The sequence below is a fragment of the Lycium barbarum genome, chromosome 3 (genome assembly GCF_019175385.1).
Source record: "Lycium barbarum isolate Lr01 chromosome 3, ASM1917538v2, whole genome shotgun sequence".
Taxonomy (NCBI): Eukaryota; Viridiplantae; Streptophyta; class Magnoliopsida; order Solanales; family Solanaceae; genus Lycium; species Lycium barbarum.
The window spans coordinates 52556211-52572102 of record NC_083339.1 but is presented as its reverse complement, the minus strand read 5'-3'; the positions used below and the strand labels follow the sequence as shown (position 1 = coordinate 52572102).

The following is a 15892-nucleotide window of genomic DNA, read 5'->3' as shown; positions in this document are numbered from 1 at the left end:
TTCTGAGTCGTATTTAACCATTTCGTCATTTGGCAGAAAGTTGAAGTCTTTGGAATGTTTAAGGACGATGGCAGTTTACGGTCCGTAAAACACTTTACGGGTCGTATTCTATTTTACGACCCACAGGGTCGAAGTGCAAATCTGTAACTTTCTCCTTTCCAAAATTCATAATTAGTCATTCCCTACTTAGTAAAACATCGCACACTCATACACTTCGTTGGTCTACTCGTTGTACGTTCACGGAGAAATTTCCGAGGTGTAACAATATGTCTAGCTACGAACTCAAAAGTTCATAGCTAAAAGTGTATACATTTTGTCACGAGAGCCAAAATTGTAGCAAAAGATTTTTTTGGTTTGCTACGGAAATAAAAATGTGCATCCATATTCTCAGTTGCGTGGCAATTATATGTACGTTTAGCTACGAATCCAAAAATTTCATAGCTACTAATTGAAATATTTGCCATGACATTGTTAGCCATATAATGTAGCTGAGAATTCATTTTCAACATGAAATTTATAGACAATATCGTAGCAATATATCTTCAATCGTGTAATAAATGCAATATACTAGAAAAAAGATGTAACAAAGGTTCAACAATGTCATCCAAAATAGTGAAACATCACTTTATTCAAACATATCAATATACTTTTGCAAGAGAAAAAATAATTCTTCATGTCCCCATCGATTTTGATGCTTCCATACTACTCCACAAGCTGCAATAACAATTAAGAAAACAAATAAAAAAAATGATACAATAAAGTATTCGTTTAAAAATTAAGCTTTATTTCTTAATATGAATATTTTATAAAGAGATCACATATTTATTGGATTAGTAATATTAAAATATAAAAATAAGCTACTTACGGTTAGATTTGCATCATTTGATTGTCGGCCTTGAGCTGCAACCAACATTTGAAATTTTGCTGCCCATTGTTTCTCCAACTTTGCTATCCTATTATCCGTTTCTTTCTTCATTTCTTCAATTTGCTCCTTGGCTTCCCTTATTTTCTCCTTAGCTTCCCTTTTAACTTCTTCCACACGCTCGTTCAATTCTTTTCTTGTTGATTCTAATTGCTTTATGAGTTGTACCTTCGTTGGTCTACCCGCGAAATATTCACTAATATTTTTTCCTGGGCCATATGCACGAAGATGTCCATTTTTTCCTGCCCCAAGTACTTTTTCGAAGATATCATCATCATTTAAAGAAGGGAAAATACATAAACCACCCCCCGCCAACGTATAGCCAGATTAATTATGACGCACCCAACCTTTGCGGGCGATCTATTATCCCCCTGGCCTTATTTTTTCTGTATTTTTGTACTTTTTTTCGGCTGACATGGCACAAAAAAATTTAATACCTAGTTGCACAGGGGAGAGTGTTGCACACTCTTCGCCACATCGGCGCCACGTCACTAAACCCTCCTCTTCCTTCTTCTTCTTCTTCATCATTCCACCCACCATTAATTTTGTCCTCGAAATTCGTTCTCTACCCTATGCAACAAACCCTTAAACCACTGAGGCTTTTGTGCAATACATCTAGGAATTCTAAGCAATAGTTTTTTTATTCTCACATCAGGAACACCAGAGTTTTTCAACAACAATAGATTAGTCTCCATAATATGCTGACCACCAAAAGTAAGCAACCAAGGAAATCTATTTATAGCCTTTACTATATTATCATCACTACCCAAAGTTCTCCTAAGCAAATCAATGGTAGGTCTCATTTGAGTATCTAAACCTCTTTCTATAATTTGTGAATCTTTAGCAATTACATTCACCAGGTCGGACCCAGATAGCCTGAGATCCATAAGGTACTGGAATTTGGGTTTTAAGGTCTTGGAAACATCAGAGAATAGCAATTTGGGTACAGTAGAAACCATGTTTTTCATCTGGGTCCTGTCTAAACCAGTTTGTTTCAAGAAATCGATGACTAAATCAGGATTCTTTAAGGTTTTACATGAAGTTACTTTGGAAGATGCCAACATTGCTTCTTTTTCGGAGAATCCGAGAGAATCAACCAGGTATTTAACCAAGAAATGGGTTGGGGTTGGGTTACCAATTTTGAATCTGAAATTTTTGTATGTTGGTGATTTGTTAGTCAAAATTGGTTTGCAAGTAAAATCTGATGGGAAAGCTGCTGTGAATTTGATGCAATTAACGCTTTTAAGCAGTACTATGTTGTGGTTTATGCATTGATTGAACTAATAGGGAACATTAAAGTGCACATCTTATAGAGCATTTTTACTTTGAAGTTTTGTTTAATTTCTTTGTTGTCAATCTTGTCTTTGTATTTGTATAACTTCGGCATGTCATATGATTTCTTGGACTAGCACTGTGTCTGGAAAATAATAATTGCTCTGTGAATTAAAGTTGGGGGTTAGTGGTGAAGAGGATAAAATTAATGGTGGGTGGAATGAAGAAGAAGAAGAAGAAGAAGAAGAAGAAGAAGAAGAAGAAGAAGAAGAAGAAGAAGAAGGGTTTAGTGACGTGGCATCGAGGTGGCACTGATGTAGCGCCGATGTGGGGGAGAGTGTGCAACACTCTCCCATGTGCAACTGGGTATTAAATTTTTTTGTGCCATGTCAGCCGAAAAAAAGTACAAAAATACAGAAAAAATAAGGCCGGGGGGTAATAGGTCGCCCGCAAAGGTTGGGTGCATCATAATTAATCTGGCTATACGTTGGGGGGGGGGGGGGGGGTTTATGTATTTTCCCTTTAAAGAATTTTCTCCTTTTTCTTGCTGCTTTTTAAATTGGACAAATTGATCCTACAATAAAAAAAAGTCAATCAAACATCTATGCAAATATATATTTTAAGGAGATAAAGAGGAAAGCCAACACGTTGAAATTACAATAGCATCTTGTTGAAAAGCATCAACTTGTTTTCCTGTTTTTCTCTTGCAAGATTCCATGAAAACTTCAACACGAGAAGGAGTTTTTCCATCTTTTTTCTCCGCCTGTGAAAATAATAATCATTATCATTAGTTAAATTTCGATAATGAAATATGATTTTTCTAACTTTGTTTTAAATATTATATGTGTACCATTTCGTGTCTAAGTCTCGCATAGCTTTTAGCTCCAATATATGGAGGCAATGAACGTTTCGATCTATTCGTCTTGTTTTGCATGCTTTTTTTCTGAACAAAAGTTGATAAACAAACAATAATTAATATTAGTTTCTATACCACAAAATAATTTAAAAAACAGTAAACTAATTAATTCAAATACCTGAAAGTCAGCATCACTCCAAAGGTTGACCAAATATTTCCATTCATCAGCGTTAACAAGTTTAGGTTTGTTTCGCAAGCGAAGTTGATAAGTTGCCTTCGAATCGAAATACCTGCTTTTAATCTTGTGCCTATAACCTCTGTAGATGTCACTCATCTGACCAAGAATTGCGCCTTTTCTTCCCTCAGAAACATCGAAATTAAATTTTTCCTATAAAAAAAAAAATACAATTTTAGTAATCTCTGGGAACACCATATAGACTAAAGCAGGCAGAATAGTTATCTTGAAGAACAGTTGCTATGTTAAAATGTTGGTCAACATTCATGGTTGGCTCTCGAGAAATGAAACATGACAGGTATTTAGGGACAGAGGGAGTAAATAGTAACCCATGGAGAAAATTCAAATCATCTATATTTCACTTTTTTTCCTCATTGGTTGCTGCCAATCTATTCATCTTACTGTATATTCATTTCATAGTTGCTGAAGATCCATCACAGCATGTTGACGAATGCATCAAATATGCCCGAAAGATACTCACTTTGGATAACATGGATGAACGTTGTTTTTGCAATTCTACTTCTCACCACACATGAGGATATAGAAAATACCATTTTCATTGTTGAATCAGTAAAACATTCAACAACAACGAACATGGCAACTAATAAGGGGCATGTTCTAACAACTATCAACCATAAAAAATTAAAGAAGAAATATAAATTTTATTTCTTACCAAGATGATGTCCCACATATGGTCGATCTTTTCTTCCTCAATCTCTTTCCAACCACTTACTTTTAAGGGGCAACAAATTCGATTTCTAACTGTTTGCCCCAAAAACCAAGTAAATTGAGTTGCATTCTTGCCAATAGCTTGATCATCATCATCAAGTTCTACAGGCAATTTTTCACCCTCCTGTAAGTTGATTATTTTTATGCATCGGGTAGGCCCTCTATTTTTTCTTTTCACAGCGTTTGAGGCTAAAATTGAAGATTATATAGATAACGTCAAGTAAAAATATTGATAGAAGCAAAAAAAAATCAATAAAAAATAAAAGGTTCCTGTTGAATTTGCTAATTCGAGCTCTTCCACAACTGCTTCATTTACCTCTTCTGATGCATTTTCTCTAGAACTATTTTCTTCGGCACTCATAAAAATATCACAATCTTTTGATAGCGCATAAATCTCAATAGACTTCTCCTTATGCCTTTTATAACTAACTAGCATGTTCCTAACATCTGAATCATCACGATATTCGACTAACCCTTCGTAATCACTAACAACTCTATCACCTCTCAGATAAAAGAACTTATCTCCCTCAAAAACATCGAAGTTACAATTCTTTTTTAAATCAGCCAATAAATCAAAGTAACTAATAAATCCATGAGCAGAATAATCGGGACATGAACTTCGATGATTGGTTTTCCAATCGAGTAAGTTTTTATTGTTACTTTGAATTCATTTTTTTTTTTTTTTTGGTAAATACCTTTCTGGACAAAGTCCTGAACTTAGTGCAACATATGAAACCTCAGGACCCAAGGTCTTTCTACTCTTTCAGCTGATCTACTTAGTCAACTAGGATATACATCAAAGTGATGGACATAAGTAGCTAGTTTGACATTTAAATGAGAGATTTCCTAAATAATCCTTCTTACCATGCTTTCAATTGCTCTCTGTTGCTTCCGAAAAATCGACCAATCCTCTCTTGCCATACATAGTAAGTTGCAACTGCTAGTGAGACTCTATAAAGTTGACTAGCTTTGTTCCTTCCCATGTGATGCCTTTCAGCCCATTGCAGCTCTTCCCTCCATCCCCATAAACTTCTTCGGATACCCATGCCATGAATTTCTTCCAGATAGCTCCAGCTACTAAACACTCAAAGAATAGGTGCCGAATTCAATTTGTAATACTTATTTATTCATTTATTTTTTGTATAGATTGTACAAATGCGTAGAGAAGGGAATTCACTTGCAAGTTGTGAATTGTATTCTGTGGCTAGAGGTCCTTTTAATGGAGTTCAAAGATTCAAGGGTTATGAAATAAATCGTTTCAGGTTTCACACTAAACTACTTGAGGAAAATAGGGTGAAGCAAAATAGTGGCGTTTTAGTAAGAGGAGCAGCGAATGGTCAAAATATTAATTACTATGGTGTTCTAACTGAAATAGTAGAACTTCTGTTACACCTCGGAAATTTCCCCGCGAACGTACAATGAAAAGTTGCAGGTTTGCACTTTGACCCAGTTGGTCGTAAAGTGGAATACGGCCCGTAAAGTGATTTACGGACCGTAAACTGGTATCGTCCTCCAACCTTTCAAAAATTTCAACTTTCTGTCAAATGCTTCAAATGGTTAAAAACGACTTGGAATACGGATCGTAAATCGAAATACGGCCCATAAACTGAGTCGTAAATTGCCATGATCTCCAACATGCCTTTCTGGTTTTGATATGCTTAAATACGGTCGCGAAGGACGGACCATAAACCATAATACGACCCGTAAAGTGGGTTTTACGACCACTGTACACCTCAGTCACTGTTCATTCCGGAATAGATTTTAAGTCATTAAAAAGAGACCCAAGCTCATTCAAATCATTTCATCTTCACGATATTCCTCTCTAGAAACTCCTAGAATACTCTCTACTCTTCAATTACTAGAACTAAAGGGAGATTGGTGATCAATTACATGAGACCCCCGAAATCAAGTGTGAGAATCACACTAAAGTTCATCCTTCTCAAGAAAACCCAAAAGGAGTGAAGTAGGGTTTTGGTGCTAGAGGAGTAAATTCATTCAAATCTTGTTCAACTATCATCTAAGGTAAGTTTCATGACCATTTCATGTTGTTTAAGGTATTGGAAGGTTAAGATACCCGAATTGTAGAAAAGCATAGCAAATGGGTCATAAATGAGTGAATAGTGTCATGAGTGAATGGTAGTTGAATTGAATCATGAATGTTAGTGTGTTGTGAGTATGAATACGTTATAAATGACATGTAGGCCATGAGAAAAGTGTGATACATGAGAAAATATGATAGCGAACCCAAAACCATAAATGTGGGAAAAATGAAGAGAAATGGTGGATCGTGGTCATTGTATATGAATGAAGATTGTTGATTGCTATATTGTAATTGTTGTTGTGGGTGTTGGAAGTTGATATGAAATATGGTAAAAGTAGTATAAACAAAGGAAGTGCTGCCCAATTGTCTCTAGAAATAGTAGTGCGTTCTATAGTTGATTAACTAACGTTAGTACGAATCGTCTTTTGAAGGTAGAGGCGTGACATTGAAAGAGAATAAACGAACGCTAGATTGCTTAAACGAGAAAGGTATGTGAGGCTAGTCCCTTCTTTCTAATGGCATGAATCCTATAGTGTAACTACTTTCTTATCCACGAGCCTATGTCTGTAGTTAGCTACACAAGGTAATGATTTAAAGTATAGAAAGTCTAATGACGTTATTTATCGCTTACACTCACCTCATATGCTAATTCCTTCGAGGTGAGACAGGATGCCAATGATTGTTCCATAATGCAATCGGGGGATCACGACCTTACGTCACCCCGCTAGAGTATGGCTGATCTTGAGCCTTATGTATGTATTATGATAAGCTAAGCACATTGTGATGAGCATATGATGATATTACTATTACACCGCGCCTATTTGACCTAGCAGTCACCGCCAAGGCGGGCAGCTATATGATACACCATGGCCAAATGGCATGGGCAGACACCACTAGTGGGCGGCATGAGATGTTACCCCGGACGCGGGAGGCCTGGACGCAGGCTCATGTTATGATTATCACACCGATCCGATATGGACAGGCATTTTATACATGATGCATATATGATATGATATGATGATGAGCATGAGTAAGACAACATTTTTTGTTTTCTTATACTTGGCAGTTAGATTCTGATGTTCCATATGAGTATCTTCTTTATATCATTGTCTTACATCATTGTTTATGCCTCTCATACTCAGTACAATATTCGTATTGACGTCCATTTTCTTTGGACGCTGTGTTCATGCCCATGAGTAGACAGGGAGGAGAGCTCGATCCAGATCCGTAGTAGCTGTCAGCTGATTGGGAGCCCTCCATTGTCCCGGAGGTGCTTATGATTATTCTTTTGTGTATATATATAGCCAGGTATATGTATTTTTTTGGGCACTACGGGGTCTTGTCCCGTCCCTATGTTCAGCACTCCAGTAGAGGCTCGTAGATACGCAATGCGGGTTAGATGGTCTCACGAGATCACTACTGTATACATATCTATATTATTTTGATAGCCTAAGGGCACATGTACATGAAAGTATTTTATGTTTCCATACAAAATATGATTTTCCTCCGCTATGAGTATAAAGATGATAAAAAGAGCATTAAATGAGTAAAATGAGCGACAGAGCGAGCGATGCTCGGTGGTTAGCCCCGGGTACCCGTCGCGGCCCCTTGCTGGGTCGTGACAACTTCAATACTTCAAAAGTAAGCGGGTTGTTTTGTTTAAATGTGACTGGTGGGACGTTGATCACATAGGAAGAGGAGTGAAGATAGATAAACATGGCGTTGTTAGTGTCAATACTAAGCGAAAACTAGCAACAAATGAACCATTTGTGCTTGCATCTCAAGCAGAACAAGTTTTTTATGTCAAGGATAATCTTCATCCAAATTGGTCAATTGTCTTGAGTGGTCATTCTACTTATTTTACTGGAGCTACTGTAGGTGAAGATACTTTTCAACAAAATGCTTGTAATGATTTCTTGTGTACATTTGAGGAAGATGAAGACTTTATAAACTGGGGAAGAAATGATCTTGATGTTATCAGCACTGATGTTGCTTTAGCTGATGATATTATTGACGACATCGAATCGGAGCCTGAACCCGATGATGAAGATTTGTTATTGTGAACATTTAAAAATCTTATATGGATATGGCTTATACTAAATTGATGTTAACAAGTTAACTTATTTCTTGAGGGATGATGTTTATTTCTTTATTATATTGAGTTATTCTGATTGAATATGAGTTAATATTCAGTAATGTTGAGTTGATAATTTTGATTGGATTGAGTTGAAATGTTATTTTCTACCGGGTGTATGTTCATGGATTATTCAGTTACAGGGGAAACTCTGTAGATTTTTTTGTCAGATCAATAGACTAAAGTAATAGCCAGTCTGACATTATCTGTTTGTTGCAATTGAATGACGTTTGAGTCTTGATAATGATATTGATTTTTGGTGAGGCTAGTTATTCATGTCATCGCGTGTTGGCATTTTGTCATTTTAACAATGTATTTTGTGCTTCCTTATGTAATGTGCAGGTATATATGGTGATAATTTTGGTAATGACATTGATTTTTGGTGATTGTTGTAATTCATTTTGCCATGTATTAACATCTTTTCATTTAAAAAGACAATGTATTATTTTCTTCCTTGTGTAATGTGAAGGTATAATTTTTTGAAAATGGTAACAAAATGTGCATGTATTATATATGTAACTTCTGAAGAATGGTGAATGAAAAAGCTAATAGAAACATTGAAAATTCTAAGCTACAAGTATATTTCTGCAGCCATTTAATTTAATGTGTTTATTATGATTGTATTCATATTATTTTTATGGTAACTACAAGTGTAGGGAATAAAATTATTTAATTTGGCTAAAAGATTAGTATTGCTACAACAAAATTCAATTCGTGCTAAATAATACTAATTATTAGCTATGAAATTTTATCATAACAATAAATTTCTGTCATGACAAGTAACTATATCTATTAAGCCAATTATTGCCACAAATTTTAGTACTCGAAGTAAAAATAATTATCTTGCTGTAATATTTTATTTTAAGTAATTTTTATGGCTAAAAGGTCAGCACATCAGAAGCTACATCCAGAAATAATTGATCAAATTCTAACAACCTAGTTAAGATTTTTTGCCAACAGACTTCACTTCACAAATAGGATAATTCATGACTGACTAGTAAAAATAGGGATATTTAATTGTAATCACAAGCACACACTACCAGCAATTTAACCATTTTCAACTGTATTACACATCGACTGTTTCACCTCCCTTATCCTTTTTTTTTTCTTTTTAAAGCTAAGCTGAACTTATCACATTTAATCCACTTAAGATCATTCTCAGCAAACCAGCAACATTCAAGAGAAAAGGAAAGGGAAAGGAAAAAAGGACATGCACAAACCTCACTTACAACTCTATAAGTCTCAAGACCATATGAATAGAAAAGACCAGAACAATTCAACAGTTCCTTCTTTTTAAATGACTTCACCATGACATTTTCATCTATTCTTATTATATTTTTACCAAATGGATCACACATTAAGCACAGAACCCAACAAGACATGGATATATAAGCATAATCAACCTACAAATATATTCAAACTAGGCAGAATATTAAGTGCCAAATACAAAAATGAAATAAAGTAAATCAAGATTTACCTTTTAAATGCGCAGCCAAGAGAAGAATGGATTTGAGAGCCTCTGTGCTTCCAAATCAGCAAACTCAGCCACATACGAAGAAAGAAAGCAATAAGGACCAAATATTTCGACTAAAAAAACCAACTCCTTAGTTTAGGTTTTCAAAATTCTTTTACTAGGAAGTCTTTTTGAAAAATCTAAGTTTTTCACATCCTTTTTCTAAAATTCTTCTCTATATATATTTTACTTGCTATTTTTCCAATTTTTTGAATTTTTTTCTCTCCCAAAAAAGACTTAGTGTGGGACAAAATCCTTTTCCTTACAATCTAACAGATTAGCCAACAAATCAACTATCTAGATCAGAAATGAGCAAATACATGGTCAGATCTGGCCCTCTTGGGTCGATCTGGCCCAATGAATATGGACCAATAGCAAAATACCAGTGAAAATAATCTTAAAAGCAGCAAATAAAAACGATTTTGACAAAAAAAAAATGGAAACAACATAGTAAAGTTAAGTTTTTACCATATTCGGGTAAGAGTGAGTACAAAAATTGAGTAAACTTTATCACTTTCACCACCATAGGCACGCAACTACTATGCATGTCAGCCCAGGTCTGCAACCATGCCATTTTTGGCATGAGAGAGGTGAAGAGATTTGAGGCGGCTGCTAGGGTTTTGTGGAAGTATTAAGAAAGAGAGAGAGAGAGAGAGAGAAGCGGGATAAGGGGGCGAGTGTTGAAAAATAAAAAATGAAAATGAGGGGTGGGGTTGGGTATGCTGATAATTTGAATTAAAAGGGATTTGGGCCGGGTCACAACCTGGATTGGGCTGTACTTGGTCCAAATACGAACTTAAATTAAATGGGGCCTTGTGTGTGTGTATATATATATATATATATACACACACACATGGTGTATACATATTGTTATACCCCATTTTAACCAAGGTCAAACTGGTTTACAACATTCCGGTAATTTTGGGATTAATTAAAGTTTAAGGAGTCGCCACTTAATTATTATGGTGAATTAGGATACCTAAAGTTAATTAAAATCATTGTTTAAAGTTAACTCTATTTATAGTCTACTAAACTTATGAGATTCTAGGTAAAGGTTCAATTAATCTAAAGGGAAGGTATTAGGAACCCTGTAAGATCAATTAAAAATGGTTAACTGTCCGTACTTAATTATTTAATTAAGGCTAGTAAAAAATGATTATCGTGGGTGTCATTTATTATTAAAAAAACAAAAAGGGTATTAAGGATACGAATAAAGACAAAATAATACATTAACTTAAGAAGTTATCCTGTTCATTTTTTGAAAGTTAAATGGCTACTCTTTTTTATGCTCTCGTAGAAAATTGATTAAAATAGACTAAAGAATAAAAGAGGTAGTGTTTGAACTTGGAAAGTGAGAAATAGTGAATCTGACCAAAAATGATTCACATCAAAACTTAAAAGGAAAGAAAATATTTTTAGGTAAAGAAACCAAATAATGCTTTCAAAAGTTTCAAACTTTTAGCTTGTAGCTCCTTTTTGGCATAGAAAAAAAAGTGTAAGATATTTCTTTTTGAAAACCTCAGGATTATAGAAGTGAAACTTTAAACCTCGTTATTTTAGAAACATCCATTCCCAGTCCAGATTAGATATGGATTTAAAAACTTTATATCTAAATACTATGTTCCATATGATAGAATGAGTAAATACTTTGTAAAATCAGGTGTGATGATGCTATGTGACAAATGACTTGATTAATAATTAGATGTTTTCATATGTGTCTAGATCAAGATCAACTAACTTCAGAATGCTTCAAACTTTAAACAAATCACCAAAACAAACAATCATTCATGGTAACAACTAAAAAAAGGAATTAAGTGTAATATCCATAATAAGTAACTAAAGGAAAAGTATAGCCGAATGTTTTTCATTTCCTCTCGCTTCTCTTCGGGTTTTTGTTTGTATGAGTTTCGAGAGAGAGCGAGAGATAAGAGTGATTGAAGACCGTACATGCAGATTCCTGACTTAGCAAATACATGGAGTCCTGTATTAAGACTCCTCGCGATGTCGGCGTCGTTGAGTCTCAAGTGAAATTCTTCGGCTTCGGTGTACATGTCAAAAGAAAAGAAGGGAATGGGAATTAGAAAAATAGAAAAACTCAATTCTGATTTATGTAACAAAGCTAACAGATAAAGAAATACAAAAAAAAAACATATCGGCTTTACATACGAAGGTTTAAACAAATCATTGAACTTGCATATATTTGTAGCTTATTTATAGAACTCCCAGCACACTTACAAATATCTTGAAACATAACTATGTACATAATTTTAAAAAAGTACTAGAATTATATGATTTGTCACAGATTCAACACAACTAAAATAAACCTTAAGATATGATAAAACAATCTTCCTATTCGGAATCATGTATTTGTAACATACTAAATATACTTATGATATCAACTAGGGCGAAGGTATCCACAGTCAATAGATTTCATTAAGAAAAATCATAACTCAAGCTTCTTTTTGAAGGAAAAAAAAGGACTTTTACACATTGTTTTAACATGCTATCAGAGATTTGATTAATGGAGAAAGAACATTGGCGCGAGTTTTATCGTGCGAAATAATAAACATAAACCAACACAAAGAGAGATTTAAGTCATATAACTTCAACATAATCTTACGGCTCATTTCAGTACAACAAGATATGGAGAATAATCTTAATATGACATGTTTCTTAGAAGCATTAAAGACTCAAACTTAACTAATATAGGCACTAAATAAAAAAGAAAAATCTGGAACATATTTTCTCTTAAAACGCAGAAAACTAAATGAATATACCCTTTTAACGTCCTATTTAGCATAACATAAATACATGACTGCTAACACACCAAAAATATAGTAACCTGGTGAAAATAAAATCAGGTTAAGATCTAACCTTTTTGTGGTGCAATGAACAAGGGATTTGAGGTCTCAGATCTACTCTCCTTTGACAAAACAGAAACGAACAGAGATGAGGGACAACAAAATGCTAAAGTTTTCTTTGAAAAAAACAGTAGAAAATAGCTTAAATGAGAGAGTTTTCCATCGTTCCCCTTTTGGCTGAAGAGTTAAAGATGTATTTATAGGAGTAGAAAACTAGGGTTTGTGATTTAGGCGGGATTTCACTTTCGATTTCAAATTCGGTTAAGATAGAGCTTGAAATACGAACGTTGAAATTTCTTTCACATGATTTGATTCAGATCTTGCCCGAAATGGAGAGACCGAGACTCTGGCTTTGAGATTTGATGTACTATTCAAACATGAAACAAGATAAAGACATTAAAATACGCCCAGACAAAGGTAGAAAGAGATAATACTTGCACCAAATAGCATGGTGATGGTCTGCCATGGTTGAGTGAGGTTGGAATTTTGTGTAGAATAGAAAATAGGGACAAGTAGGGGTGTGTGACTGTTAGAGATAGAAACTAGTTTTAGGGAAAAGGGATAAAAGATATTATGAGTTGGGCCGTATGAATTGCCAAGTTGGCTGTAGATTGGGCCCGACGGAATGGGCTTCATATTTGGCTGCTTTGGATCAAATTAATTGGTCCCTTTCCTCTTATCCTCATTCATTCTTTGAGCTTCTTTATATCAATAACTTGGGAAATATATGGATTAATCATGCAATTGGTAATTAATAGTAATAAGCTATAATTTAATCTTATAAATTTACTAATAATAGAGAAACTATAAATATATAGGTAATGTAATAATAAAGTAGAAGTATTATCTAGGTCAGTTTTATGATTAATATGTAATAAGTAAGTAGCAATGTACGAGGTATTAATAAAGTAACAACACTTAACAATAATAATATACTAGTAACCTGTGGGATTACATTGGGTATGTTGTTGTTTTTGGGAGAGCATATTGTTGTATGGGGCATTCAACTATTATTTGGAGATCAATAACTGTAATGGATCACATCAATCAAACAAAATCTGGAGAAAAAAATAATAATAATAATAATATACTAGTAGCAATAGTAATAAAGTAACAGTGAAGAATAAGATATTTAGTTTATTAATAATTTAGAAGCTCAAGAAAATGAATTGAAATAAAGGAGGGACAAAATTAAGTGTCAACACATATGTATATCTAATACATAAAGCAAGTGATTAGAGAAAACATTAAAATTGGAAAAAGTTTTAATTGTGGGAAAAATTAGGCAGTAATTATTTTATTAAAATAATCAAAGAAGAGTCGGTCAAATTATTTATGGGCCTAAAATGGCCTTAATTAATGAACCAGCATAATTATTTCATATAAAACATTAAATTATATAATTAGCAATTTTGAAATTAAATTAAACTAGTTATTTGAAATAAAACATTAATAGACTTATTTTGCAAAATAACTCTAATTTCTGTAAATCATGAGCTGGCTAATTTAATTATGGCCAAGACAAAATATATTTATAAAAAGGGATCAATTTTGCAGTAATTACCACTTAATTAATTAATTAACCTAATTGAAACATTTATGGGAAATTATGCCTATTTTTGATAAATCCTGCAGATTATATAAAAATCAGAAATTTGAAGGGTTAAATGGTTAATTACGTAAATTATTTAAATTACTCAAACTTTCAAATATTAAAAGAGAATGAATTATTTGCAAAAAATTTGATAATTTTAAATAATTAACTAAATGAAAACCCTTCTTCTTCTTCCTCTTTATTAAATTAAATTTAACAAAGTCTTATAAAATATCATGAAAATACTCATTAATTTCTAAATAAATTTATGATGCATGAAAGTCTCTTTTATTAATTTAAGGGAAAGAAATATTGACCTGGACAATTCATAAAAAATCATTTAAGGCTTCAGAAATGCTCAGCTCATTTATTTATTACCCGGGGACTCTGAGTGATTAAAATATATTACTGGAGGTCAAAAATTAGGTACCTTGATAAGATGTTCTCTAATGGAGGATTTCATTACTATATCTTCAAAGAGTGCTTTTTGGCTGAAATCCAAGGATGGTTTTACGTATCAAATGTGGCCCTTAATTTATGATTCTAATTTTAAGGTTGAGGAAGAAACTTCAATAGCCATGGCCTGGATTTCTTTTCCAAATCTGCTTCCCACATATTTTGTCAAAGAATCCTTGTTTACTTTGGCATCTGCAGTTGGAAAACCCTTATTGCTTGACATGGCCACCATAAAAAAAAAACTAGACCTAACTGTGTAAGGCTTAAGGTTCAACTAGATTTGTTATCTAATCTTCCTAAGTTTGTTATGATGGAAATTAAAGATGAGCAGAACTAAGGAGATTAGGGCGGTGAAAGTGAGAATTCAGTATGATCATTTACCAAAGTATTGCACAGAATGCATGTTGCGAGGCCATACAAATGAGGAATGTTGTGTCTTGCATCCTGAATTGGTGGCAGACACAAAGGAGAATGCAAAGGAAGGGGAGAAGGAGCAAGAGAAAGAGGATGTGTCAAACGTGGCTACAACCTCTAATCAAGGAAGAAGAGATATCAAGGATAGAGATATCCTGTGCAGACATATGTGCCTAAGGTTCTATCGAGTGGGAAAGTGGTTACTTATCCTGGAATTAATGACAAAGGTAACAGGATAAGTAAGGATATTGTTGATGCTAGGAAAAAGAATGTTCTTGCACCTGAAGATGGAGTTTCAACAGACAACAATTTTGATGTGCTAGAGAAAATCACAGAAGAAGAAGTCAATAATGATGAAGAGGACAAGGGTGCAGATGATACTAATGTGTTAGTCAAGGAGATAGTAAATGACAATGAAGAAGCTACTGAATCATCTGGTAAGAAAGGTATGGTGGAGCATGTTGAGAGTTTGGAATCCACAATAGTGACATCTTGTGTGGCAGTCAATGATAGGGAAGATAACTTCAAAGATATAGAAGGAAAAATGGATCTAAATGTAGAACAATCAGCTGAGACAACAAAGGATGAGCATAAAAGTGTGGGAGAAAGGGTTGATGAAGTTGCCATTGTTGTTGAGGTAGATGTTGCTGACAAATATTTAGAGGGCAGATTTGAAAGGTGTAAGGACCTTACAAAATAAAATGCAGTGGATAAATCTACAAGCCATATTGTTACCAAGGATGGACTTGTCTCAGAATTTATGATGGAAGATATTCAAACTGATGAAAGGGTTCAAGATGGTGATGATGCACATAAGAAGATGAAGCTAGGGGAGAACATTGATGCTTTACAGGATTTAGCCTCA

At 34.1% G+C, this 15892-nt stretch overlaps 1 protein-coding gene across 6 annotated transcripts; it reads right to left on the bottom strand.

Moving 5' to 3' along the window:
• Nucleotides 1–513: 513 nt before the first annotated feature.
• Nucleotides 514–13082, bottom strand: LOC132631180 (uncharacterized). 6 transcript variants are annotated; one of them, XR_009578819.1, is made up of 10 exons: nt 12577–13082; nt 10171–11740; nt 9667–9708; nt 4879–5091; nt 3959–4138; nt 3229–3438; nt 3045–3137; nt 2853–2957; nt 866–2768; nt 517–714 (listed from the first exon to the last, which is right to left on the bottom strand). XR_009578819.1 is itself a non-coding variant. In XM_060346779.1 (7 exons), the coding sequence occupies exons 2-7, from the start codon at nt 10283–10285 to the stop codon at nt 2814–2816; spliced, it is 849 nt and encodes a 282-aa protein (XP_060202762.1). In that variant the 5' UTR covers nt 10286–11740; nt 12577–13082; the 3' UTR covers nt 2716–2813. The 6 variants fall into 6 exon arrangements, 1 of the variants encoding a protein (XP_060202762.1); XR_009578817.1 differs by lacking the exon at nt 4879–5091 and having other exon boundaries at nt 518–714; nt 3959–4203; XR_009578818.1 differs by lacking the exon at nt 4879–5091 and having other exon boundaries at nt 518–714; nt 3959–4116.
• Nucleotides 13083–15892: the final 2810 nt, after the last annotated feature.